At 41.8% G+C, this 25,329-nt stretch overlaps 2 protein-coding genes across 4 annotated transcripts in view; one reads left to right on the forward strand and one right to left on the reverse strand.

The window, feature by feature from the left end:
* LOC116760700 (cat eye syndrome critical region protein 2) overlaps positions 1-25,329 on the forward strand; it is a 160,219-nt gene that overhangs the window by 23,655 nt on the left and 111,235 nt on the right. The gene's annotated exons all lie outside the window — the stretch shown is intronic.
* LOC116760701 (heterogeneous nuclear ribonucleoproteins A2/B1) lies at positions 10,305-12,023 on the reverse strand. Of its 2 annotated transcripts, XM_032645996.1 has the most exons (2): positions 11,143-12,023; positions 10,305-11,022 (listed from the first exon to the last, which is right to left on the reverse strand). In XM_032645996.1, exons 1-2 carry the CDS (start codon positions 11,861-11,863, stop codon positions 10,838-10,840), a joined length of 906 nt encoding a protein of 301 aa, XP_032501887.1. In that variant the 5' UTR covers positions 11,864-12,023; the 3' UTR covers positions 10,305-10,837. The 2 variants fall into 2 exon arrangements, with proteins under 2 accessions (XP_032501887.1, XP_032501886.1); XM_032645995.1 differs by having other exon boundaries at positions 10,305-12,023.

Consider the following 25,329-nt stretch of genomic DNA (forward strand, 5'->3'; position numbering starts at 1 on the left):
GTCTGACGGGAAGAATCTCTTGTCTTCTGTGAGTTCTAGAATTCTGGTTTGGGGACTGCCTGCATGTCGTTACTCTTAATTGAGACGAGGGTTGGGTCTGGGGTGAAGGTAGTAAGTGTGGGGCAAGCTGAGGTTGGGCTTACATGCAACCTTAACGTAGAGATGTGTGGTAGAAATTGCAAATGGATTCGGAGATCAGGAGGAAAATAACAGTTAACGTTTATGGAGAGTGAGGTGGTTAAGAAACAGGTTGTGGAACCAGCCTGGGTTTGTTTCCTGTTGCCCTGCTCCATACCTGTGTGACATTGTACATTGACATGGACTGCTCTCACACCCGGTTTTCTCATCTTTAAAAATGGGAATAATAGTACCTACTCATTGAATTCATGTGGGAATTAAGTGCCTTAAAACAAGTCAAATACCTGAATAGTGCCAACTTAAAAAGTTGTACTCAGATTAGCTATTATTATTCACCAAAAATTCAGTAAGTGCCAAGAATTACAAATTAATATATGAATTATATCATCTGGTCCTTACAAAACAATATTTTTATGAGAAGACTGAGGCTTAGGGAGATTTACTGTAGATTTGGGAGTCATAAATTGTACAGTAAGTAATAAGCCTAAATTGGATGGGATCGAATCAGATGCTGTGAGGTCTTTCTCTTCCATCTGTGATGCTCAGACTGGCAGCATCAGCATCGCTCGGAAGCTTGTTAGACTTGCAGAATCTGAGGCCTCACCCTCTGTTTACTGTGTCAGACTCTGAATTTAGATAAAGTTGCCAGGTGGTTCCTGTGCCCCTTAAAGCATGAGAAGCTTTGGGCTCAGAGATGTGAGCTGGTCTAACTCAGCAGGGGTAGAAAACGAGGAGGCCTTGTTAGGTGGTATAGTAGAAGGCTCAGGCGGTGGTGGACCACCAGGTTGGGCCCTGTCCCTCGCTCCAAGTTTTAGCTCTGGGACCTTGGCAGGTCGCTTTCATTCTCTGGACCTCAGTTTTTTCATCTTTAGGTGAGGCAAGTTGTCTTTCAGCTCTAACAATTTATGGTTCTGTGTTCCGGGCCTTCTACTTCTGCAGAAGGCTTAGGGTTTGGATGGTGCGAGAGGTAAGTGGTGATCTGGGTAGGAGGGTCAGCAGAAGTACACTGAGGAATGAGTATACCATGAATGGAAATGGTGGATTTTACTAAAGTAAATATATTTTAGTATAATTTCATCCTTTCTGAATTTTGTCCAGAAATCTTCAGATTCAAGAGACACGTCCTTGAAGCATGTCTTTAAATTTAATGCTGGCATGCTGACGCTCATGTGATAATTACTGTTTCGTTATTCGGCTTATTGTAATTCTCAAGTTAACATTATATTTGGATATATTTTATATTAAGTTCTAAAACAGTATTATTTTTTTAAAAAAATCTATAAGTCAGATTTGGGTTCCACATACGTCTGAGCTTCCTCATTTTCCTTTAAACTTTCTGAGGGCACTGACAGTGTCTACTACTTCTTTGTACCTACAGGGATGATGTCTAGAATAAACACATTTTAGTGTGCTTAGGTATCATATAACATTTCATTTATTTCTAAATGTAGGCGAGCAAGTTTTTTTTTTTAATTTTATTTATTTTTGGCTGATTGGGTCTTTGTTGCTGCGTGTGGACTTTCCCTAGTTGCGTTGAGCGGGGGCTACTCTTTGTTGGGGAGCACGGGCTCTAGGCATGTGGGCTTTGGTAGTTGCAGCACGTGGGCCCTAGAGCGTGCGGGCTTCAGTAGTTGCGGAGTGTGGGCTCAGTAGTTGCGGTCTGCAGGCTCTAGAGCGTAGGCTCAGTAGTTGTGGCACACGGGCTTAGCTGCTCTGCGGCACGTGGGGTGTTCCCGGACCAGGGCTCGACCCGTGTCCCCTGTATTGGCAGGTGGATTCTTCACCACTGTGCCACCAGGGAAGTGCCAGATGCTGTTTTATTTGTGTTTGATTTACACATTTTTCCTAAAAATACATTAACTTCTTTGAAGTTTAAAAATCTAGATCTTTTCCCCTTGAATGTAGTTGCAGTGTCATCTTTAGGATTACCCTCGATTTTTATGCCAAACTCAGGTTGAGTGACTGAGGAAAAGAGGTTTGTATTATAAAAAGCAGAGGAAGGTATGTGGGAAGTGGAGAGCTCAGTGACAGGCAGCCACAGAGATGTGCTGGAGTAGGTGGAAGCGGGTGTTCTCTGTGGATGGTGAGGTGGAAAGTAACTGAATGGTGCTGAATGAGGTTAAGGTAGCCAGAGACCACCACCTCCCGACGCTTCTTCTTTCCCATCCCCTAGGAGGCCCTTTGGAATGTCCTACTTCTTGCAGGTCACTTCATTTTGAAATCCTTGTTTTAAAGAGGGGCTGCATTCTGACTCCTGTGCTGGCTGCCATCTGCTTTTCTCCCAGGTTTAGGAGTGTAAGGCGAGCCAGCAAGCCGGGGAAGGCTAGAGACGGGAGAGGTTGTTCTGAAGGGGGATGGAGGTTGGTTGTTCTCTAAGTAGCTGGCTGCATATCTGGGTAATTGTAATCTCATCTGTCTTTGTAGAGGTGGTTGGCAGGACCCCAGGAGAGCCTTGTCCTTGCAGGATAGACTTATAGAACAAGTGTGGCTATGATTCAGAACCCTCCTCTCCTCCACAGAAAAACTATTCTGGGGGAAGGGAAGGGGTAGATGGTGGAAATTGGCAGCTGAAGAAGTTTTGATGGTGGATTAGTCTGTTTCTTCATAGCACTGCTTGTTATTGGAAGACCAGAAGAATATGTTATTGATTTAATTCAGTTTGAAAAACAGCTCTTGATGTATAGTTGGCACACAATAAACTGCGTATGTGTAGAGCTTGATGAGTTTGCATGTATGTATACACTTGTATGTCATCACCAGGTGTCCATGGCCCTCAGGAGTTTCCTGTGCCCCTTTGTGTGATCCTTACCTCCTCCTCTCCCTCCCCACCCTCCTTTCCCAGGTAGCACCAGATCTGCTTTCTGTCACCTCATTAGTTTGCATTTTCCCAGAATTTGGTAGAAATGCCATCACACAGTATGTACTCTTTGGGAGAGGGGGCGATGTGCTTAGTCAACTCAGCATAATTAGCTTGAGATTCATCCACGTTGTGGCATATGAAGTAGTTCATGTCCTTTTATTGCCGAATACCTTCCCCCTTTGTGGGTTTACTGTGATTTGTTTATCCACTTCACCTGTTAACGAACATTTGCGTACCATTCCTTAGACATAAATTTTCATTTCTTTTGGGTGAATACCTAGAAGTAGAATGGCTGGATAACATGGTGGGTGAACACTTAACTGAAAAAAAAGTTTTTATTTATTTTTAAAGAATTTATTTATTTTACTTTTGGCTGCGTCGGGTCTTTGTTGCTGCACGCGGGCTTTCTAGTTGCGGTGAGCAGGGTCTACTCTTCGTTGCGGTGCACGGGCTTCTCATTGTGGTGGCTTCTCTTGTTGCGGAGCATGGGCTCTAGGCATGCGGGCTTAGTTCCAAGGCATGTGAGATCTTCCCGCGCCAGGGATCGAACCTGTACCCACTGCACCACTCGGGAAGTCCCTAGAATAATTTTAGATTTACACAAAAGTTATTGTGACAGTACAGAGAGTTCATGTGTATCAGGGTCAGCAAACTTTTCCTGTAAAGGGCCAGATAGTAAATATTTTAGGCTTTGTGGACAGGTGGTCTTTCTTGGAACTGCTCAGTTCTGCCATTGTAAGGCAGAAGTGGCCATAGATGGATTATGAGTAAATGAATGGGTGTGGTTGTGTTCTAATGAAACCTTTTTCTGGGGGGCGTACCATGCAGCTTGCGGGATCTTAGGTCTACCACCAGGGATTGGACCAGGGATTGAACTCGGGCCCTGGCAGTGAAAGCGCTGAGTCCTAACCACTGGACCACCAGGGAACTTCCCCAGTAAAACTTTATAAAAGCAGATGGCAGGTTGGATTTGGCCCGCGGGCGTTAGTTTGCTGACTCCTGCTTGAATACCCTTTACCCAGCTTTCCTAATATTTAATCTTACACAACCATGGCACACTTGTCAAAACTAAGATGTTAACTTTGATACAGTACTGCCAACTAAACTCGGACGTTATTCGGATTCTGCAGTTTCCCCCGTGTGTCTTTGTTTCAGGTTTCAATGCTGCATGCCCCATTACACTTAGTTATCCTGTCTCCTCAGTCTGTTACTGTCAGTTGGAGACTCTGGATACTCATCTTATTCTGTGAGTTTTGTTGCTCAAATTGTTCTAGCTTTGGCCTTTGGGAGTTCTTTCACGTTAGCCTGTGTCTTTTAGATATGTCCTCATTTTTTCTGTTTTGCATACTTTAATTTTTGGCTGCACGGCATGCGGGATCTTAGTTCCCTGACCAGGAATTGAACCTGAGCTCCCTGCAGTGGAAGCGCCGAGTCTTAACCACTGGACCACCAGGGAAGTCCCTTGAATACTTTCTGACCGAATAGTATTCCATTGCATGGATGTACTCCTCCTTTTTGTTGATCCTTTCATGAGATGGTAGACATTTGGATTGTTTCCACTGTTTGGCTGGTATGAATAATAGCTTTGTGTATTTGCTCATGGGTGTTTGTGTGGACATGTGTTTTCTTTTCTTTTGGGTGGATATCCAGGAGTGGGATTGGAGTTGTGTTTAACTTTTTAATAAACTGTCAAATTTACTTACCAAAGTGACTGCCCCAGTTCCAGTTTCTCCCATCATTGTTAGTATTCATTATTGTCTGTACATTATGACATTCTAGTGGGTGTGGAGTGGTACCTCTTTGGTTTTGATTTGTATCTCCGTAATGCTAATGATGATCAGTACCTTTTCATGTGTTTATTAGTGATTCACATATCTTTGATGAAATTTCCATTAGGAACTTTAGCTCTTTTTTTTTTTTTTTTTTTTTTAGGAACTTTAGCTCATTTTAAAAATTAGTTTGTCTGTTAAGTGTATGTATTCTGGATACAAGTCCTTTATCAGAAAATATTATATTACATATATTTTCTCTCAGTCTGTGGGTTGTCTTTTCTGAAGTTTAGAATTTTGATGAATTCTGATTTATCAATTTATTCTTTTGTGGTTGTGCTTTTATCATCACATCTAAGACATTTTTTCCTTGCCCAGGGTCACAAAGGTTTTCTCTTATGTTTTCTTTTTTTTTTTTTTTTTTTGGCCGTATGGCGTTCCAGAACTTCCCTGACCAGGGAGTGAACCCACACCCCCTGCAGTGGAAGCATGGAATCTTAACCACTGGACCACCAGGGAAGCCTCTCTTACGATTTCTTTAAGAAGTTTTATTGTTTTAGATTTTATATTTAGGCCTATGATCCATTTTGAATTGGTTTTTGTGTATGGTGTGAGGCATTAATCAAATTTGTTATTGTTTTGAGTATGTTACAGCACCACTTATTGAAAAGGCTGTCCATTATTCACTGAATTGCCTTTGTCCTTCTGTCAAGAATCAGTTGCCTGTATATGTGTGGGCTCACTTCTGGACTGTTTATTCTATTTCATTATTGAATTTGTTTTTAGGCTGTTACCACACTATCTTGATTGCTGTAGTTTTGTAATAAGTCTTAAAATTAAATAATGTTAGTAATGTTCACTCTTTTGTTCATTTTTTGTTATTTTATGTCGTTTGCATTTCCATATGAATTAAAAAATTTTTTTCATTTATTTATTTGTCTGTGTCATGTCTTTTGTTGTGGCACTCGGGCTTCTCTCTAGTTGTGGCTCTCAGGCTCCAGAGCGCGTGGGCTCAGTAGCTGCGGTGCGTGGGCTTAGTTGTCTTGTGGCATGTGGGATCAACCAGGGATCAAACCCGCGTTCCCTGTATTGGAAGGTGGATTCTTAACCACTGGACCACCAGGGAAGTCCCTCCATATGAATTTTAGAATCACTGAGATTTTGATTGGGATTGTGTTGACTATATAGATCATTTTGTGGAAAATTCACCTTTTAATAGTATTTAGTATTCTCTCTGTTCAGATTTTCTTTAGTTTCTCAGAGGAAAATTTTATATTTTTCAGTTGAGGTCCTACCTTTTGTTAGATTTCTCCTGAAGCATTTTATACTTTTTTTATTCTGTTGTACATTTTAAAAAATTCCAGTTGTTCTTTGCTAGTTTACAGAAATGCCCTTGAGTTTTTTATATTGAGCTTATATCTAATTGTCCTAAACTCACTTCTTTTAGCATTTTTTCATAGGTTCCATTGGATTTTCAACATAGATGATAATGTTATCAGCAAATAAGACAGTTTTGCTTCTTTCCCATCTGGGTACCTCTTATATTTCTTGCGATATTGCTCTGTCTAGAACTTCCCATAAAACATCAGGTAGAAGCAGCCAGAGCAGACATCCTTGTCTTGTTCTTCATCTGAGGGAAAGCATTCAGACTTTCACCCTTTTCCTTTTGATTTCTTCCTAAACCTATGGGTTATTTAGAAGTATGTTAATTTAGTTTCAGATACTGGGAATTTTTCAGAGAGCTTTCTATTATTGATTTTTTAAAAACATCTTTATTGGAGTATAATTGCTTTACAACATTGGTTAGTTTCTGCTGTATAACAAAGTGAATCAGCTATATGCATACATATATTCCCATATCCCCTCCCTCTTGCGTCTCCCTCCCACCCTCCCTATCCCACCCCTCTAGGTGGTCACAAAGCACCTAGCTGATCTCCCTGTGCTGTGCAGCTGCTTCCCACTAGCTATCTGTTTTACATTTGGTAGTGTATATATGTCAGTGCCACTCTCTCACTTTGTCCCAGCTTACCCTTCCCCCTCCCCGTGTCCTCAAGTCCATTCTCTAATCTGCGTCTTTATTCCTGTCCTGCCCCTAGGTTCATGAGAACCATTTTTTTTTTTTAGATTCCGTATATTTGTGTTAGCATATGGTATTTGTTTTTCTCTTTGTGACTTACTTCACTCTGTATGACATCCACCTCACTACAAATAACTCAGTTTTGTTTCTTTTTATGGCTGAGTAATATTCCATTGTATATATGTGCCACATCTTTATCCATTCATCTGTCGATGGACACTTAGGTTGCTTCCATGTCCTGGCTATTGTAAATAGTGCTGCAGTGAACATTGTGGTTCATGACTCTTTTTGAATTGCAGTTTTTTCCATGTGTGTGCCCAGTAGTAGGATTGCTGGGTCATATGATAGTTCTGTTTTTAGTTTTTTAAGGAATCTCCATACTCTTCTCCCTAGTGGCTTTATCAGTTTACATTCCCACCAACAGTGCAAGAGGGTTCCCTTTTCTCCACACCCTCTCCAGCATTTATTGTTTGTATTTTTTTTTTTTTTTTTTTTTTTTTTTTTTTTGGGGGCACGCGGGCCTCTCACTGTTGCGGAGCACAGGCTCAGTGGCCATGGCTCACGGGCCCAGCCGCTCCGTGGCATGTGGGATCCTCCCGGACCGGGGCACGAACCTGTGTCGCCTGCATCGGCAGGCGCACTCTCGACCACTGCGCCACCAGTGAAGCCCTGTTTGTCGATTTTTTGGTGATGGCCATTCTGACTGGTGTGAGGTGATACCTCATTGTCGTTTTGATTTGCATTTCTTGAATGATCAGTGATGTTGAGCATCCTTTTATGTGTTTGTTGGCAATCTGTATATCTTTGGAGAAATGTCTCTTTAGGTCTTCTGCCCATTTTTGGATTGGATTGTTTGGTTTTTTGATATCGAGCTGCATGAGCTGCTTGTATATTAATTCTTTGTTGCTTCGTTTGCAAATATTTTCTCCTATTCAGAGGGTTGTCTTTTTGTCTTGCTTATGGTTTCCTTTGCTGTGCAAAAGCTTTCATGTTTCATTAGGTCCCATTTATTTATTTTTGTTTTTATTTCCATTTCTCTAGGAGGTGGGTCAAAAAGGATCTTGCTCTGATTTATGTCAGAGTGTTCTGCCTATGTTTTCCTCTAAGAGTTTTATAGTGTCTGGCCTTATATTTAGGTCTTTAATCCATTTTTTTTTTTTTTTCTTTATTTTTTTTTTTCCTTTAATCCATTTTGAGTTTATTTTTGTGTATGGTGTTAGGAAGTGTTCTAATTTCATTCTTTTACATGTAGCTGTCCAGTTTTCCCAGCGCCACTTACTGAAGAGGCTGTCTTTTCTCCATTGTATACTCTTGCCTCCTTTATCAAAGATAAGGTGACCATATGTGGGTGGGTTTATCTCTGGGCTTTCTGTCCTTTTCCATTGATCTGTATTTCTGTTTTTGTGCCAGTACCATACTGTCTTGATTACTGTAGCTTTGTACTGTACTCTGAAGTCTGGGAGCCTGATTCCTCCAGCTCTGTTTTTCTTTCTCAAGATTGCTTTGGCTATTCAGGCTCTTTTGTGTTTCCATACAAATTGTGTAATTTTTTGTTCTCATTCTGTGAAAAATGCCATTGGTAGTTTGATAGGGATTGCATTGAATATGTAGACTGCTTTATGTAGTATAGTCATTTGATATAGTGTTGATTCTTCCAATCCATGGACATGGTATATCTCTCCATCTGTTTGTATCATCTTTAATTTCTTTCATCAGTGTCTTATAGTTTTCTGCATACAGGTCTTTTGGATCCTTAGGTAGGTTTATTCCTAGGTATTTTATTCTTTTTGTTCCAGTGGTAAGTGGGAGTGTTTCCTTAATTTCTCTTTCAGATTTTTCATCATTATAGGAATGCAAGAGATTTCTGTGCATTATTTTTGTGTCCTGCTACTGTACCAGATTTGTTGATTAGCTCTAGTAGTTTTCTGCTAGCATCTTTAGGATTCTCTGTGTATAGTATCATGTCATCTGTAAACAGTGTCAGTTTTACTTCTTTTCTGATTTGGATTCCTGTTATTTTCTTCTCTGATTGCTGTGGCTAAAACTTCCAAATCTGTTATTGATTTTTAAGTTAATTCCATTGTGGTCAGACGAGTTACTTTTTATGACTTGCATCCTTTAAAATTTATTGAGACTTGTTTTGTGGCCCAGAATGTGGTCTCTCTTGCCAACTATTCCGTGTGTACTTGAAAAGAATACATAGTCTGTTATTGTTGTCTGGAGTGTTCTGTGAATGTCAGTTAAGGAATTTTGTATCTTTTAACACAAAAAGGGTGAAATAAGAAATGGATTCATTTCTCTTTCCCCAAATTCATAGTGAGAATCCTTGGAAATCCTGCCGTCTCTTTCTACTTGCTGAGGAGCAGTCTCCTGACTGGATTGACAGCTCTGACCTGGAGGACGTTATTTCATCAGTGCACGAAGCAGCCACAGAGACGACCTGATTGGCTACTGAATAATTAAATGAAATTGCTTGTAATTCTTTGAGCACACAGAACGAATTAAATTAACCCTTTATTGCCCAGTATGCCTGGGGTATTCTTTAATGAGTATAGAAGAGCCTAAAATCCTTGAAAACTCTGAGGTAAAGATGTTTCAGTCAATTTCAAGAGAAGACCTTAGTTTTTAGTTTTTTTTTTTTTTTTTAATGGTACACGGGCCTCTCACCGTTGTGGCCTCTCCCGTTGCGGAGCAGAGGCTCTGGACGCGCAGGCTCAGCGGCCACGGCTCACGGGCCCAGCCACTCCGCGGCATGTGGGATCCTCCCGGACCGGGGCATGAACCCGTGTCCCCCGCATCGGCAGGGGGACTTGCAACCACTGTGCCACCAGGGAAGCCCGAGAAGACCATATTAAATAAAAATAAAGATAAAACAAAAAATAATACAGATTCAGAAACTAGTCCTCTGACAACTTGAATATTCCTTTATTAACTGATTTTTGGAGTCTTAATGGAAGAGCTTCTATACCAGCATTTCTTTTACATAGCCAGTTTTACTCTTCGAGGAGATTTCACTGTAAAAGCATTTCCTTGGTTATTTCATCATATCCTTGCATCAGCCTGTGAGACACAGAGTCAGGTTAGTGAAAGAGAAGGCTGCACTGGATTATAAATCACAGGGGGTGAACAAAATATGGACTAGAATCTCAGAATTGGAAGAGTTCTTGGATAAGGTGATGTACGTTTGGTGGTTGAGGACATTAAGATGCAGAAAAGTCAGTGGTTGTCTAATAGCCATTCTCAACAGGGGGTGATGTGCCCCTCTGAGGCCTTTGGTAGTGTCTTGAGACATTTTTGCTTGCCACAAGTTGGGACATGGGGGCTACTAGTATCCAGTGGGTAGAAGCCAGTAAAATTGCCAAGTATCCTACAATCCCCAGAACAGAACAGTCCTCTGGCTCAAAATGTCAATACTGCTGAGCTTACCAAAGGTCTGCATTCAGTTGATCTTGAGTTTTTGTTTTTTTTTTTTTCCTTTAGAATTATTTTATTAAATCATAAATGTACAACAGCTTCTTAACTCTACACACGCACTTAAATTTTTTTTAAAGGAAAAACGTTATGTCTTATTACACCATGATCCTGGCTAATAGCTTTTCAAAACTTTGAGAAAAATCTTAAAAAAGGTTTCACATGTCACCTGAAACTTACAAATTTAACATTATCAAAGAAGGAATGCTTCTACACTCTTACAAAGACCACTAGAAAGAAACAACAATTAAAAAGCTAAGAAACTGTCTCAAAGGCATTTTTTTTTTTTTTTACAATCCTTCCTCCACAGTAAGGTAATGTTATTAAATAATCCAATCCATTCACAAAATGGCTCTCTGCATCTGCTCTGGTGTCTTCTGCCATATCACTGCATATTTATGCATGACTGAGATAAGAGTTTCCTTAACATTGTTATTTCGATAACCTGAAGCTGTTCTGTTACCTCTGGGCTCTCATCCTCTCCTATTTATACAGTGAAGCCCATGGTAAATAGGAAGAAGCTCAATATCGGCTTCTCCCTCCATATCCCCCACTTCCTCCACTGCCTCCTGGACCATAGTTTCCTCCACCATATGGTCCTCCCATGTTTCTGCTACCACCAAAGTTTCCACTCTTCATTGGACCGTAGTTAGAAGGTTGCTGGTTATAATTTCCAAAATCATTATAATTTCCACTTCCATAATTTCCTCCTCCATAGTTGTCATAACCACCTCCGTAGCCCCCACCCTGGTTGCCATATCCAGGTCCTCCACCACCATATCCTCCTCTTCCTCCTCCATAACCAGGGCTACCTCCAAAATTGCCACCTCCAGGTCCTCCTCCATACCCATTATAGCCATCCCCAAATCCACGACCACTTCCATATCCATCAGATCCTCCTCTGAAGTTACTTCCTGGTCCTGGTCCAAAATTTCCACCACCACCGCGAGAATCTCCAAAACCAAAGTTGCCTCCTCTTCCACTTCTAGAACTTTGGACTTCCTGCATTTCTTGTCTAGATAAAGCCTTCCTTACTTCTGCATTATGACCATTGATAGTATGGTATTTCTGCAACACAATCTTATCCACAGGATCATGGTCATCAAAAGTAACAAACCCAAAGCCTCTTTTCTTTCCAGACTGCCTATCGGTAATTATCTCAATGGTATCAATTTTTCCATATTCCTCAAAGTAATCTCTAAGATGATGTTCCTCAGTATCTTCTTTAATTCCACCTACAAACAGCTTCTTCACAGTTACATGAGCCCCTGGCTTTCCAGATTCCTCTCTTGCAACAGCACGTTTTGGCTCAACCACTCTCCCATCAATTGAATGAGGTCTTGCAGCCATGGCAGCATCAACCTCAGCCATGGATGAAAAAGTTACAAAACCAAATCCTCTTGATCTTTTGCTTGCAGGATCCCTCATTACCACACAATCTGTAAGTTTTCCCCATTGCTCGTAGTAGTTCCTCAAACTTTCTTCTGTAGTTTCAAAGCTCAAGCCACCAATAAAGAGTTTACGGAATTGTTCCTTTTCTCTCTCCATCGCGGACTCAGTCGCTTCAGCCCGATTTCCCGCAGCCGAGCGAGATGAGAGAGATCTCCGCGGACGAACACGAACCGGACTCGTCCTGGCGCTGTAGTGAGAACTGCCGCTGGTCGAGAAACAACACCGCTAGGAGCACCTCCACTCTGGACCCGGCGCTGCTGCTCTGATCTTGAGTTTTGATTAGAACCTGGATCTCGAAAACTGCTTCCAGTGACTTACATAGTCTCATCATTAGCTGCTATTATGTTTCATTCTTTTCAACTTCATTTCTAAAAATCGAGGTAAAATTCACATTAACGTAAAGTTAACCATTAACCATTTTAAAGTGTACAATTCAGTGACATTTAGTAAATTCAGTATGTTGTGCAACTGCCATCTGTGTGTAGTTCCAGGACATTTCCGTCACCCCAGGAGGAGACCCCACACGCTTCAGAGGACACTCCATCCCCTGCCCCAACTCTGGCAACCACTAGTTGTCTTCTGTCTCTGTAGATTTTATTTTTTTTAATTTAATTTTTACGTCTCTGTGGATTCTAAATTCTCTTTATGTGGTGCTTTGGAAAGAACACTGGACAAGAAGTCAGGAGAGTGGACGTGACATCTGGGGTCCCCATTCTTTTCTTACTGTCAGTGATGGAGGCAAAGCGTTCACCTGACCTAAGCCCCCGTTTCCCCTTTATTTATGTTGCTGCCGGCCCAGTACCCAGAATATTTTTCTGCGTTACACGAGATCTTCAAAATCTGAAATTCTAGCCCACAATCTTTTTGCTCAGAATTTTTGTTGGATGTCTGTAACAGAATTTAAATTCTACACTGATTTCTTTCTTACCCAGGATGCTTCTGAGCCACCTTCCCAGGTGCTGAACTAAATATCCTTGCATTGATGTGCTCAGAATTAGAGACTGAAGTGTTTAGGGAAGTAAATTCATCCCATTACTAAACATAAATGGATTTGGGGTCACCTAATTTAGCACCTAACTTGTATTGCTTTGTAACTAAAAAAAAAGTGACAAACCCAAACAAAGTATATTCCTATATTCTCATTCCTGCTTAAAACCCTCCAATGGCTACTTCTTGCATTTAGAGTAATTTCTGAATTCCTTACCATTGTATAGGAGGGTCCCCACAGTCTTTCTGCTCTCACGGCCTGGCCTGTGCCATCCTCTCCCTAGCTCTTGTTGTGGCCACAAGAGCCTTTTTTTCTCATAAAGGCTCCCAGCTCCTTAAGGCCTCTGCACCAGCTGTTGCCTCTATCTAGAAGGCATAGGGAGGGGAACATGCCTTGTATTAATTTTCAAATCTCAGCTCAAATGTCATCTTGGTGAAACTTTGCTGATTATTCTGTTTATCTGTGGCTTGTTTTAAAAATTTAAACTATTGTAGAGAATAATACAACGAATTCCTATTACGCATACCGTTGCTCATGGTCACCCAGTTTAAAGTAGCCATGCCTCTCTTCCTGTCAGTCTCTGTCATACTACTCTTTTCAGTTTTCTTTTTCTGCAGTTACCTTTTCTGTTTACTCCCCAGAAATTTCTTAGAGCAGGCATCTTCGTCTATCCTGTTGACTCTTGAGCCCCCAGTGCCTGGAACATGTCCTTGTGTCTGTGTACGTAGTAGGTGCTCAGTAAATATTTATTGAATGAATGAATGAAATGAAATAAACTTCTGCACATCAGGGACTGTGTTTAATGCATATTTGTCTCCTTTCTTTAAAAATTTTATTTATTTATTTATGGCTGTGTTGGGTCTCTGTTTCTGCGCGTGGGCTTTCTTTAGTTGTGGCGAGCGAGGGCCACTCTTCATCGCGGTGCGTGGGCCTCTCACTGTCGTGGCCTCTTGTTGCGGAGCACAAGCTCCAGACGCGCAGGCTCAGTAGTTGTGGCTCACAGGCCTAATTGCTCCGCAGCATGTGGGATCTTCCCAGACCAGGGCTCAAACCCGTATCCCCTGCATTGGCAGGCAGATTCTCAACCACTGTGCCACCAGGGAAGCCCCCATATTTGTCTTCTTAACTGTGCCTGATATAGAGCTGCTGCACACGCAGTCACCACTCTAGTAACCCTCTTGCAGGACTTCTTTAATGGAAAGGAGGAGAGTATACTGTGCTTCCATTTGCTTTCAGATCACTCTGCTTGTATAATAAGATTGGAGATTTTTTCCTCTTGCCAGATTCACTTGGTTTTTAATCTCAGTTGTTGTCTGCTTATAGGTAATTTGTAACACATTCTAGAAGCCCACATTTATCTTGCCTTTTCCTGATTGGTTGTTTCTAGAACTGTGGAAGGTAAGATCATCAAGGTTTAACTCCCAGTTTTACAGATGAGGACTTTGCCCAGAGTCATATGGTAAGGTAGTGGGTTCCTTTGTGATTGGAAACGAGACCTAAGGCTAGCAGTTAACAATACTGAATCATTTTCTCATTGTTTCATATTTATGAGTTCTGTTTTATTAGTTGGACTCTTAATTTCCTTGTAGTCAGGGGCCCTGTATTGTACTCTGAGTACCTTCCATAGCTTTAATCAATTTATTTTTATTGGAGTGTATTTACTTTACAACGTTGTGTTAGTTTCTGCTGTACAACAAAGTGAATCAGCTATATGTATACATATATCGCCTCCCTCTTGAGCCTCACGACCCCCCACCCACCCCACCCAACATAGCTTTTAACACCAAGCACAGAGTCATGTTTTTGGACTAGGAGAATAATGTAAGGGCATTGCTTTATTTGAGAATTAATTTAATTTAGTATTACATTTCTCCCTGCCTTATGGGAAGAGACACCAGAGGGCACATCTTGCTTACTTGTGCAATGGGTACGTACAAGAATTGGGAATAGGGCAGATGAGACCGGGAGGGTTAACAGAAGGCTGCAGATGGAGGCTTCGCTGTTGGCGTGAGTCCATCGCTTCCTGCTTCCAGTCCAGTGTGAAAGACCATCTGGGCCTCCCCTGAGTACAAGAATGTGATGTAATGGACGTGGGATGTAAAAGCTGGGTTTTGCTGAAAGTAATTGTCAGGTTAGGTAGATTTGGAAATGTTCAATACAGAGACGGGATACATAGAACTGAAGACTTGGACTAGGTAGTTCCTAATCTATGACATCTCTTTCCACTTACCTAGTAAAATCCAGAACATTGGTTACCTTGGTTCCAATTTTAATTTTTTATCAAAAGAAAACTTAAGTAAATGTCAAAATTAACAGTACCTTTTCTCACAAAGTTGATTGTAAAAACTTTAGAAGATTGAGATAGGCAAAAAAAGAAAATAAAATGATTATTTATAATTAGTTATTTTGAGCCTGTGTAGGTCTATTTATATACATGCAGACATATATTTTAAAATTTTTTTTTAATAAATTTTATTTATGGCTGCGTTGGGTCTTCATTGCTGTGCGCAGGCGTTCTCTAGTTGTGGCGAGCAGAGGCTACTCTTCGTTGCGCTACACGGGCTTCTCATTGCGGTGGCTTCTCTTGTTGCTGAGCACGGGCTCTAGGCGCGTGGGCTTCAGTAGTTGTGGTGCATGGGCTTCAGTAGTTGTGGTGCATGGGCTTCAGTAGTTGTGGCTCACGGTCCTGGAATGCAGGCTCAGTCATTGTGGCGCACGAAGTCCCCCCCCCCCCAACCCCTGACACCACCACATTTTTTTTTTTTTTTTTTTTTTCCCCACCCCCGCTCCCCCCACCACATATTTTTAAAGTATATGTCTGGGACTTCCCTGGTGGCGCAGTGGTTAAGAATCTGCCTGCCAGTGCAGGGGTCACGGGTTCAATCCCTGGTCCGGGAGGATCTCACATGCCACGGAGCAACAAAGCCCCGTGCGCCACAACGACTGAACCTGCACTCTAGAGCCCGCGCGCCGCAACTACTGAAGCCCATGTGCCTAGAGCTCGTGCTCTGCAACAAGAGAAGCCACCGCAATGAGAAGCCCGCGCACCACAGCGAAGAGTAGCCCCCGCTCGCCACAACCAGAGAAAGCCTGCGTGCAGCAACAGAGACCCAATGCAGCCAAAAATAAATAAGAAATAAACTTATTTTAAAATTCAAAGTAAAAAAATAAAATATGCGGTGTCATTATAAGATTATATGATATAGTTTTATTTCTTTTTAAAAGTAATATATAATGAACATTTTCCATGTTAATATGCAGATCTGTACTGTTGTTACAATCAGACGTGACTATGCTATCATTTATTTACTCACTTCCTCTGTTGTTGGACATCTGGGTTTTCCCCAATCTTACATACACTGACAGTGCTAAGATAGCATCTTTGTATATGTGTGTACATGACTCTTTCCTTAGGATAGTGGAATTTCTCTACTTGTGGTTATGTACCGACTTTTTTTTTTTTTTTTTTTTTTTTTTTTGTGGTACGTGGGCCTCTCACTGTTGTGGCCTCTCCCGTTGCGGAGCACAGGCTCCGGACACACAGGCTCAGCGGCCATGTGTCACGGACCCAGCTGCTCCGCGGCGTGTGGGATCCTCCCGGACCGGGGCACGAACCCACGTCCCCTGCATCGGCAGGCGGACTCTCAACCACTGCGCCACCAGGGAAGCCCTGTACCGACTTTTTTAAAGTGATGTTTTTGATTGTCATGGCCGATATTCTAGAAGCGTGCCTCATTTCTCCTGCATGTTGAATGAGTGATGATCCATAGCTGTGGCTGCAGTTTTGGTGTTCTTATTTATTATAACTAGAAACGATTGGGGAAGGGTAATTTCTGTGTATTCAGTCTGGTTCCCCAAAGTAAGGCAGTAGGAATTGTCACCATTGAGTCTTAATGGTGCGACCAAAGCCAGTTAATAAAGTCATGCTGTTATTTTCTTAGAGCTACACTTCATTTTCTGTTTCTGGCTTTTCTTTGCATTTTAATTCCCTGTCCTGCCCCTGTACCCTGCAGCTACTTCTGTGTGTGCCTAAAGCAGGCCTGGGTTTTGGCTTAGCTCCCATTCTTAGGGCTGAAGAAGCCTTTGGCTCCCAGTCCGAAATTGTGTATCACTTGCTAATTTTCACATTGGGGGAGGGGTATGAGGACTGTTTCAAATCCCTGCTGTCTTCAGCAGAGGTAACTGATGGAAGATGCTGCCGTGGGGTCAGCTAAAAGTGGGAGGACCTTTTTTTCCAGAGGCTCTGCTGAAGGCAAATGAGGACTTCTGAGGTTTGGAAGATTGTGTCTGGAAGTCCCTCTGTATCCCTCAAAGCTCTTTGAAGTAATTGGAGAAGCTTACAAGTGACTTAAGTCTCCATTAGTGGGGTATTGTGTCTCTGTGGGGATGGGTGGGGCCGGAGCCATCCAGAGCCGCCTCCTTTCTCGTGGTCTGTTTGTGCACCTGCGCTCTGTCCCTCGAGGGGGGTGTTCTCTTTTGGCTGATAGGCTGCAGTCAGACTTCTGATTGCCCGTTGCCACAGTTTTCTTTGGGAAACGCCCAACACCCCACTGTAAAGCTGCTCCGAGGTGGCGAGGGTCTGACCTCAGCCCCACTGCCTTGCGTGGGGTGCACAGACCTTCCGTTGACCTTGTTGGGGGCACCTTCTGCAGAGCCTGTAGGTAGCTGTGAGGCTAGTTTTAGATGAGGGGGATCTGTGATGATTGTGGACCCTCGTATAAAGGGGTCAGAATCAGAAAATTATTCTTGTGGGGAGAACAGTGAAAGGAAGCTTATAGTTCTGACCTTGGAAGCTGGAGTGTGGAGAAGCACAGGAATGAGTTGTGTGCCTGCAGGGTCTGACTTCTTCCTTTGCAAGGTTTCTCTTTTCCAGGCACTTACCCTTCAAGACCTAGAGTCGCACTTGGAGGCCATAGTGTCTGTTTGTGCTTAGACTGTGCTTTTAACTGTTTGTAAGCGGATCCTTAATGCAACTGGTCTGTCTTGGCGGTGGTTGCCCCATGTGGTCACACTCATTAGTCCGACTGTGGTTTGGCTCACTCCTCCCCCAGCACTGTCCGGATCTGCGTGTCTGAGCAGCAGGAAAGTGGAATGGTTGGTCTCAGAGGACCGTCTCTGTTGCAGGACCTTAGGTCCGGTTTTCCATTTGGCCTTTTGGACCTGCCCTCCTCTCCAGATGTTCTGTAAGCTAGATGTGCAGTTTTCATTGATTGATTGATGGATTGCTGGGTCTTCGTTTCTGTGCGAGGGCTTTCTCCAGTTGCGGCGAATGGGGGCCACTCTTCATCGCGGTGCGCTGGCCTCTCACTGTCGCGGCCTCTCCCGTTGCGGAGTGCAGGCTCAGTAGTTGTGGCTCACGGGCTTAGTTGCTCCGCGGCATGTGGGATCTTCCCAGATCAGGGCTCGAACCCATGTCCCCTGCATTGGCAGGCAGATTCTTAACCACTGTGCCACCAGGGAAGCCCTAGATGTGCAGTTTAAAACTAGTCCAAGTTTCACATGCATTTGGAGGACGGAGTCTAAAATCACTCTAGGTCTCTAGAAGACAGAGGTTCTCATGATGACCAAGTTTTGAATTGTATTGCAAGTACTTTGTTGTTGATTATGAATTACCTTAGTTGGCAAAGGATACACATAAATGATTAATTTGAGCAGATGTAATCTTTTCTCTCACCCTCTAGGATGGGGGAAAACTTGTTGGGGTGAGGAGTTGAGTGAATCACAGCTAGTAGGGGCCGGAGTCTGTCCATCATTCACCTTGGCCCTTCTTGGTGATCTTTCCTGTTGGAAGCATGCTTACGTGTTTAAGGAGTCTGTTTGTAACCAGTGATTAGTTCCGGAAGTGTGGTTTTAAAAGTGAGAGTTGCCTACACACGATGTTAAAATACTTTTTATTAAATTGTCTCTTATTTAGATGGTGGAAAAGTGTAAGCTGGTGACTCAGTTCACTTAGAAGCTCTTTGTATTGGTGCCTTTCAGGCCTAGCAGTGGGCACCTAAGTGTTTGAATAAATGAATCAGTAGATGAGATGATTTTCTTCTTGCTATTGAACTGTACCTGTTGACAGGCACTTGGCTTTTAGTCCAAGTCACTGACTTCAGTATCACTTTTCTTGCCTTCTTAGAAGGTGCAGCATTCTTCCCTGCTTTTTTGGTCCAGTGTTTTCATTCATTATGCTGCTGCTTATTAGGTGAACTGATTTCCTGCTATAGATTTCAAATAAAGAATTTTATAACTAATAGAGTAATTCAGATGTAAATTGGGACATGACTGGCACTTTGGGTATAATTCATTGGAGCACAGGCAGTATGACATGGCCCATAGTTGCCTTCATATTTTATATTGTTCCTCTAGAGAGATAACCATAGATGGACAACATTTTCTGGGTGATTCCAGGTTAGTACTTTACAGTGTCCAATTCCACTAAATCCTAGGTTCTCCAGTTATTTCATGGTGTTGTAAAACTCAAGGCACTCAAGATAAAATTTTAATTCACCTATAGAAATAATTCCCTATAAAAGGATACAGGGTACAAAACTAAGGTACTGTACAGTGTCTGAAATTACCCCCTTTGCTATAAACTAGAGAGAAGGGAAAGTGAAGTGTTTGTACATTATAATAGAAGAGAAAGGTCATCTCGTCTTCTCACAGGTGCTAGTGTACAGTAGCATTACCTTTTAGTACCATGTGTGAGCTCTCTGGGGCTGCAGTTGAAAGGAGATAATTTAGTGTCCAAATACATCTGAACTCTTGGAAACAATGTGACCTATAATATAATACATCAAAGTATAGTAAAAATCTGAAAATCCAGCATGTATTCCAGAAAATCCTGATGGTGTATAGCATCTGTGTCCTAACCACTAGGTGTACAGAGAGATTTTTATTGTAATATGTTTTGTTGTGGATAGGTAGAGTGCATTTATTAGAACTGTTTGGCTTGCTAGTGACATTAACAAACTGTGATACATCCTAGGTGAATGGGAGAGTATATTTTACCAGTTGCCATTTTATGTAATGCAGTTTGGAAGTCAAATGCTATATTCAGTTGTGATTATCTCAAAGTCTTTTGACTTTTTTTTTTTTTCTTTCGCGGTACGCGGGCCTCTCACTGTTGTGGCCTCTCCCGTTGTGGAGCACAAGCTCCGGACGCGTAGCCTCAGCAGCCATGGCTCACGGGCCCAGCCGCTCCGCGGCACGTGGGATCCTCCCGGACCGGGACACGAACCCGTGTCCCCTGCATCGGCAGACAGACTCTCAACCACTGCGCCACCAGGGAAGCCCTCTTTTGACTTTTTATTTCATATATAATTTATGATGGCCTCAAGCCAGAAGCAGATGTGTAGTGATAGTGGGGTGGGGTAACCTTAGTGATATACCACCAGAAAACAGCACTAATAAAGTGAATTGAATAAGGTAAAAACAGAAATGTGACCATTCAGGATTTCAACATAGTTTATCTACATCGACTGGTATAAATTTTTTTTATTTAAATTTTTTTATTGAAGTATAGTTGATTTACAGTGTTGTGTTTCTCCTGTACAGTAGGGTGATTCAGTTATACATATGTATATATTCCTTTTTAAATATTCTTTTCCATTGTGATTTATCATAGGATATTTAATATAGTTCTCTGTGCTATACATAGGACCTTGTTGTGTATGGTATTAGTTTTTATACATAAGGGTAACGTTTATTTACTTTAAATAGGAAAAGAAACTTGCACTTTATTCTGATTTGTTAGATTGTTCTCCCTTCAGGGTCCACAGCCCTTTAATATGTAGCACAGCTTCTACACTAATCCACTCAACAAATCTTCTTTTACAAGCCATTTCTTCAGTACTGAAGAATTCTATTTATATTTATGGGTATTTCTTAATGTAAGATTATTTAATCAACTATGTTTTCAATAAAATTGTACCTGCATATGTTGTATTATAGTTCATTGAAGTTACCATACCTTCTACCATTGAAATGTCCACCACACAGAGCAGAAGACGAGAAGGTGTCGGCTAGCCTCCCGCAGTCAGAAAATCTGAGTCCAGGCCACAGTGGATTAGCAGTTATTCTGCCTTTTGCTTTTGGCTTGCCTTATTGGTGGAGAGGAAAGACGCCTGGTAGCACATCTTCCTGAGATGATGGTTGTGTTTACAAGTGAGTCAGAATTTGGAGTCAGAATGTGGACTTTAGCAGTATCATTTTATCTGTATACTGCAAATAATTTGAAGCTTTTAATCTATCCATCAATCATCCATCCATCCATCCATCTATCTATCTATCTGTAGCATCCAACTGAGCACACACTTTCTTCTTCCGTTTAAATTTCATTCACTGGAGATTTGAGGCCTCATCACTGCTTCCTGAGGCCCAGTATACTGATGATTTCTGGGAAGAAACTTTTTAGGATTCTTTTTAATATTTCCAGGTCTTTCGCATTCTGCGTTGGGGAGGTTGAGATGGTGAAATTATGAAGCCAGCAGTTAGTGCTGAGGGAGTCGAGTGCCCTGTTTACTGAAATACCTTTGAACTCGGTCCCCTTAATAGTGATGAATTTCATGTGAAATGTTTGGACTTAGGCAAGTAAGGTATGTGTAGAGTCCAAAGTAAGTTAGAGACACAAAGAAAGGAGTAGTGATTTTTATCTTTATTAAAGTGCTTCAAAATGATTACTAATACTGAATTTAGAATTCCTTAATTTTGTGAGGAAGATGGAATATATACTCTTTTAATTGTTTTATTTTTCTAGAACTTTATTGTTCCTTACTGATTTTTGTGTTGGTTTCCTTGGCTGTCAAATATTGATCAGTTCCTTCCCCTCATTAATGCTCTGAATGGTAGAGTGGGTGAGGCAAAAGAGGGTGTTAGTTAAGGGCTTGGGCTCTAAACTGCCTGGATTCAGATCTCAGTCATGCTGTGAATGGACCTAGTTACTTTTCCAGTTTGGACCATTAGATTGTTGCAGTGCTTTGCCTTTTTTAAAAAAAGTAATAAAGTACCAATGGATATCAAATGTGCACATTTATGATTATTTCCATATGATGAATTCCTGAGAGGACTAGTCTTTTTTAAAGTCTCTCCATATAATGTCACATTGAAGTGTTCCGATGTGTTCTTTCACAACAGAGGAACTTCTTTTAAGAATTTAAAATTGCTTCATCACACAGCTAGCAGTTTGGTGAGTGTTTTGCCCATGCTGATTCTTGAGGAAGAGACTTAATTTCTTTTTTTTTTAAATTAATTAATTTATTTATTGATGGCTGGCTGGCTGTGTTGGGTCTTAGTTGCTGCACGCAGGCTTTCTCTAGTTGCGGTGAGTGAAGGCTACTCTTCGTTGGGGTGCATGGGCTTCTCATCGCGGCGGCTTCTCTTGTTGCGGAGCACGGGCTCTAGGTGTGTGAGCTTCAGTAATTGTGGCACGTGGGTTCAGTAGTTGTGACACACAGGCTCAGTAGTTGTGACACAGGGGCTTAGTTGCTCCGTGGCATGTGGGATCTTCCCGGCCCAGGGCTCGAACCCGTGTCCCTTGCATTGGCAGGCGGATTCTTAACTGCTGCGCCACCAGGGTAGCCCTGAGACTTAATTTCTGATGGACTTTCTTACATAAATTCAACAAGTTTCTGTTGTGTGAAGTTCAGTAGAGGGTAAATTTAAATATTGGCCAGCAGCAGCCTTTGGCTACCATTATGTTTTCTTCGAGGGTCACCTCTTGGTAATTCAGTTTCACTTTATAAAATGGGAGATTTTCTGTACTGTACTTGCTTTTTCGAGAAGCAATAATTACTTTGAGTTCTAGGGAAGGAAAATTTTTTATACCCGCTTAATAAGTTGTAGTTAGTGAAAGTATCATTGATAAATTCGCTGGTCAAATTTTGTAAAAAGTGAGGAAAAAAGCGTTAAGATGTTTGTAGCAAAGTGTTTTGCTACAATATGTGCTTAGGGTGAAAGGTAAAATTGTGGCTTCCTGGAATTTCCTTGGAAGCAGAGCTTCTGGGTAGCCAAGATTACTATATATTGCAGAGTTTACCACTATTTACGAATTTATGGCCTAAATTTATTTGAGAAGAAATCTAGATAGAATGTATTTAACTTCCCAATCTTTAAAAAAAAATTCATCAACTTTATTTTGAAGTGTACAGTTGAGTTTCAGCAACTATATACACTCGTGTAACCACCACCCCAAACAAAATACCGATGATTTCATTCCCCTAAAAGTTCCTCATCCCCCTTCAAGTGATGTCTCCCCGCCAGAAACACGCGCACACCCGGTCCCATGCAGTCGCTGGGGTGAGCTCTATCACTAGAGATGAGATTTGCCTGTCTTGGAAAGTAAATAGAATCATGTGTATTCCTTCATATCCTCCCCAGCCTAATACAGTGTATGGGACATACTTTTATCTGGTCCCAGTAACTGTGCATCCTTACACCTGCTCTGCACTGCAGCACGGTGATTAATTTCATCTCTCCTGAGCAGTGTATGCCTCTGCCCTAACTTTAGTAGTTCCACACTTAGGTTCGGGGGTGGGGCTCTTGTACTAGCTTTTTAAAGGAACTAGCTTTTTAAAGGATCGTTTCTAGCTCTTCACTTCGTGTCAGACCACTAGCTACTGGGCCACTGCTACATTGTTTGCCATTTTATCTGCACTGTATTTTTCATAGTTCAGGCCTGTGAAACGGGTCAGACTTCCCAGTAGGGTGCTGTATGATAAATGCACATGATCTGTGTTAACATTTGTTCAGCAAAATGGTGAACGTGAGCATGGATTTCTGAACACGGATTCTGCTGGTGTGGTCCTACCTTTCTGCACCCTGTCCATGACCCTCTCCCCATGGGTCCTTTGGCCATCATTCCATCTGTCACTCTTCTTTTGCCCCGAGTTCTCCAAGAGGTTCTGTGAGCCCATCTATCCTGCATCAGTTCATTACGCTCAGTTATTTCTAACCCTCTCCCCTCCCGGCCCCCAGCACACACCCAGTGCTCCTGTCTCTCAGGCTGTGATTGATTTCCTTTCCTCTCCTGCCAGCTCCCTCTCTAGGCTGGGCTGCCCAGCAGATTTTAATGCTGGGGAAATAGGAGTTACGCCTTAAGCTCCAGTTGCGCTGTGTGCAGCGAGGAGGACGAGAGCAAGCTTTATTGTCCCTGTGGGTTGTGGCTGCAGCGTCTCTGCTGGTTTTTAAAAGACGACCCTGAAGACAATTACTCTGCCTCTGTAAGTCATAATAGTTACAGACGATCACTGCCACCATTTATAATTAATTATTATTTAGCAGAATTATGGTAACATGCATCATTAAATGTATGCCAGATTAACGGTTAGTTTGTTCAGCCAACACAGTAACTTCTGTGGATGCTGTGTTTCCTAGTTTGTTACTTAGAGAACCCTGGTGAACATGACAGTATTGATGGTCTTTGAATATTGATCATAACCCTCATCATTTATATACGTTTACTGGCTTTCTGAAGGTTGTTATCTGTTTTTGCTGAAGCTGGGGTAAAAGCAACAGAAATGTGAGTGACTGTTTAACATGTCAATTATACATACATACATATATATAATTTTTCCTATTTTTTTCCATTATGGATTATTACAGGACATTGCATGTGGTTCCCTGTGCTCTACAGTAGGACCTTGTTGTTTATCCATTCTTTGTATAATAGTTTGTATCTGCTCATCCCAAACTCCTAACCCATCCCTCCTCCACCCCTCCCCTCCCACTTGGCAACCACAAGTCTGTTCTCTACGTCTGTGAGTCTGTTTCTGTTTCATAGATAAGTTCATTTGTGCCATATTTTAGATTCCACATATAAGTGATATCATATGGTATTTGTCTTTCTCTTTCTGACTTCTTCACTTAGTATGATAATCTCTAGGTCCATCCATGTTGCTGCAAATAATGCCAGGCTCTTAATACACTTTATTTCATAGAGCTCTTACAACTACTCTGATGTAGAGAGCACTGTGCTTCTTTCATGGATCAGGAAACGGAAGCTTTGACTACTGAGTTGAACTGTTGTCTTCTGGTCTTGAGGATGTTTGGTTTTGGCTATTTCATATGAAGACAATGATACCCACCTTGTAGGGTTGTTGGAAGGATTGCACTTAGTATATATGTTAAGCGTCAAGCACAGTGCCTGACCGTGCGATTATTATACAGACATGTTTCCTGTTCTCAGTGAATTAATGGTCTAGAGCATCTTCCAAAACCTCCTAGCCTTTGCTCGAATTTGTTCATTTCTAAGGTAGTCCATTCCATCTTGAGCCACAGCATGAAGTGATTTGTATATAGATTCTGAATAACTGCCATCGGTACTTTGCTTTTATGCACTACTGTTCAACCTGAATTCAGTAAATTAAAATATGAGCATTAAAAAAACCATACTTCCATTTTGAATGGTATCATTGGAGCATTACTTTAAAATGAAGAACAACCACAACCACAACCAAAAAACCCAGACTACACTTCCTGGTATTTTTTCAAAGACTTTTTTTCTTTCCAGTAACAGTTCATTGAGATATTCACAAACCACACAGTTCACCCATTTAAAGTATGCCATTCACGGTTTTAGTATGTCCACAGA

The sequence above is a fragment of the Phocoena sinus genome, chromosome 10, assembly GCF_008692025.1.
Source record: "Phocoena sinus isolate mPhoSin1 chromosome 10, mPhoSin1.pri, whole genome shotgun sequence".
Classification (NCBI taxonomy): domain Eukaryota; kingdom Metazoa; phylum Chordata; class Mammalia; order Artiodactyla; family Phocoenidae; genus Phocoena; species Phocoena sinus.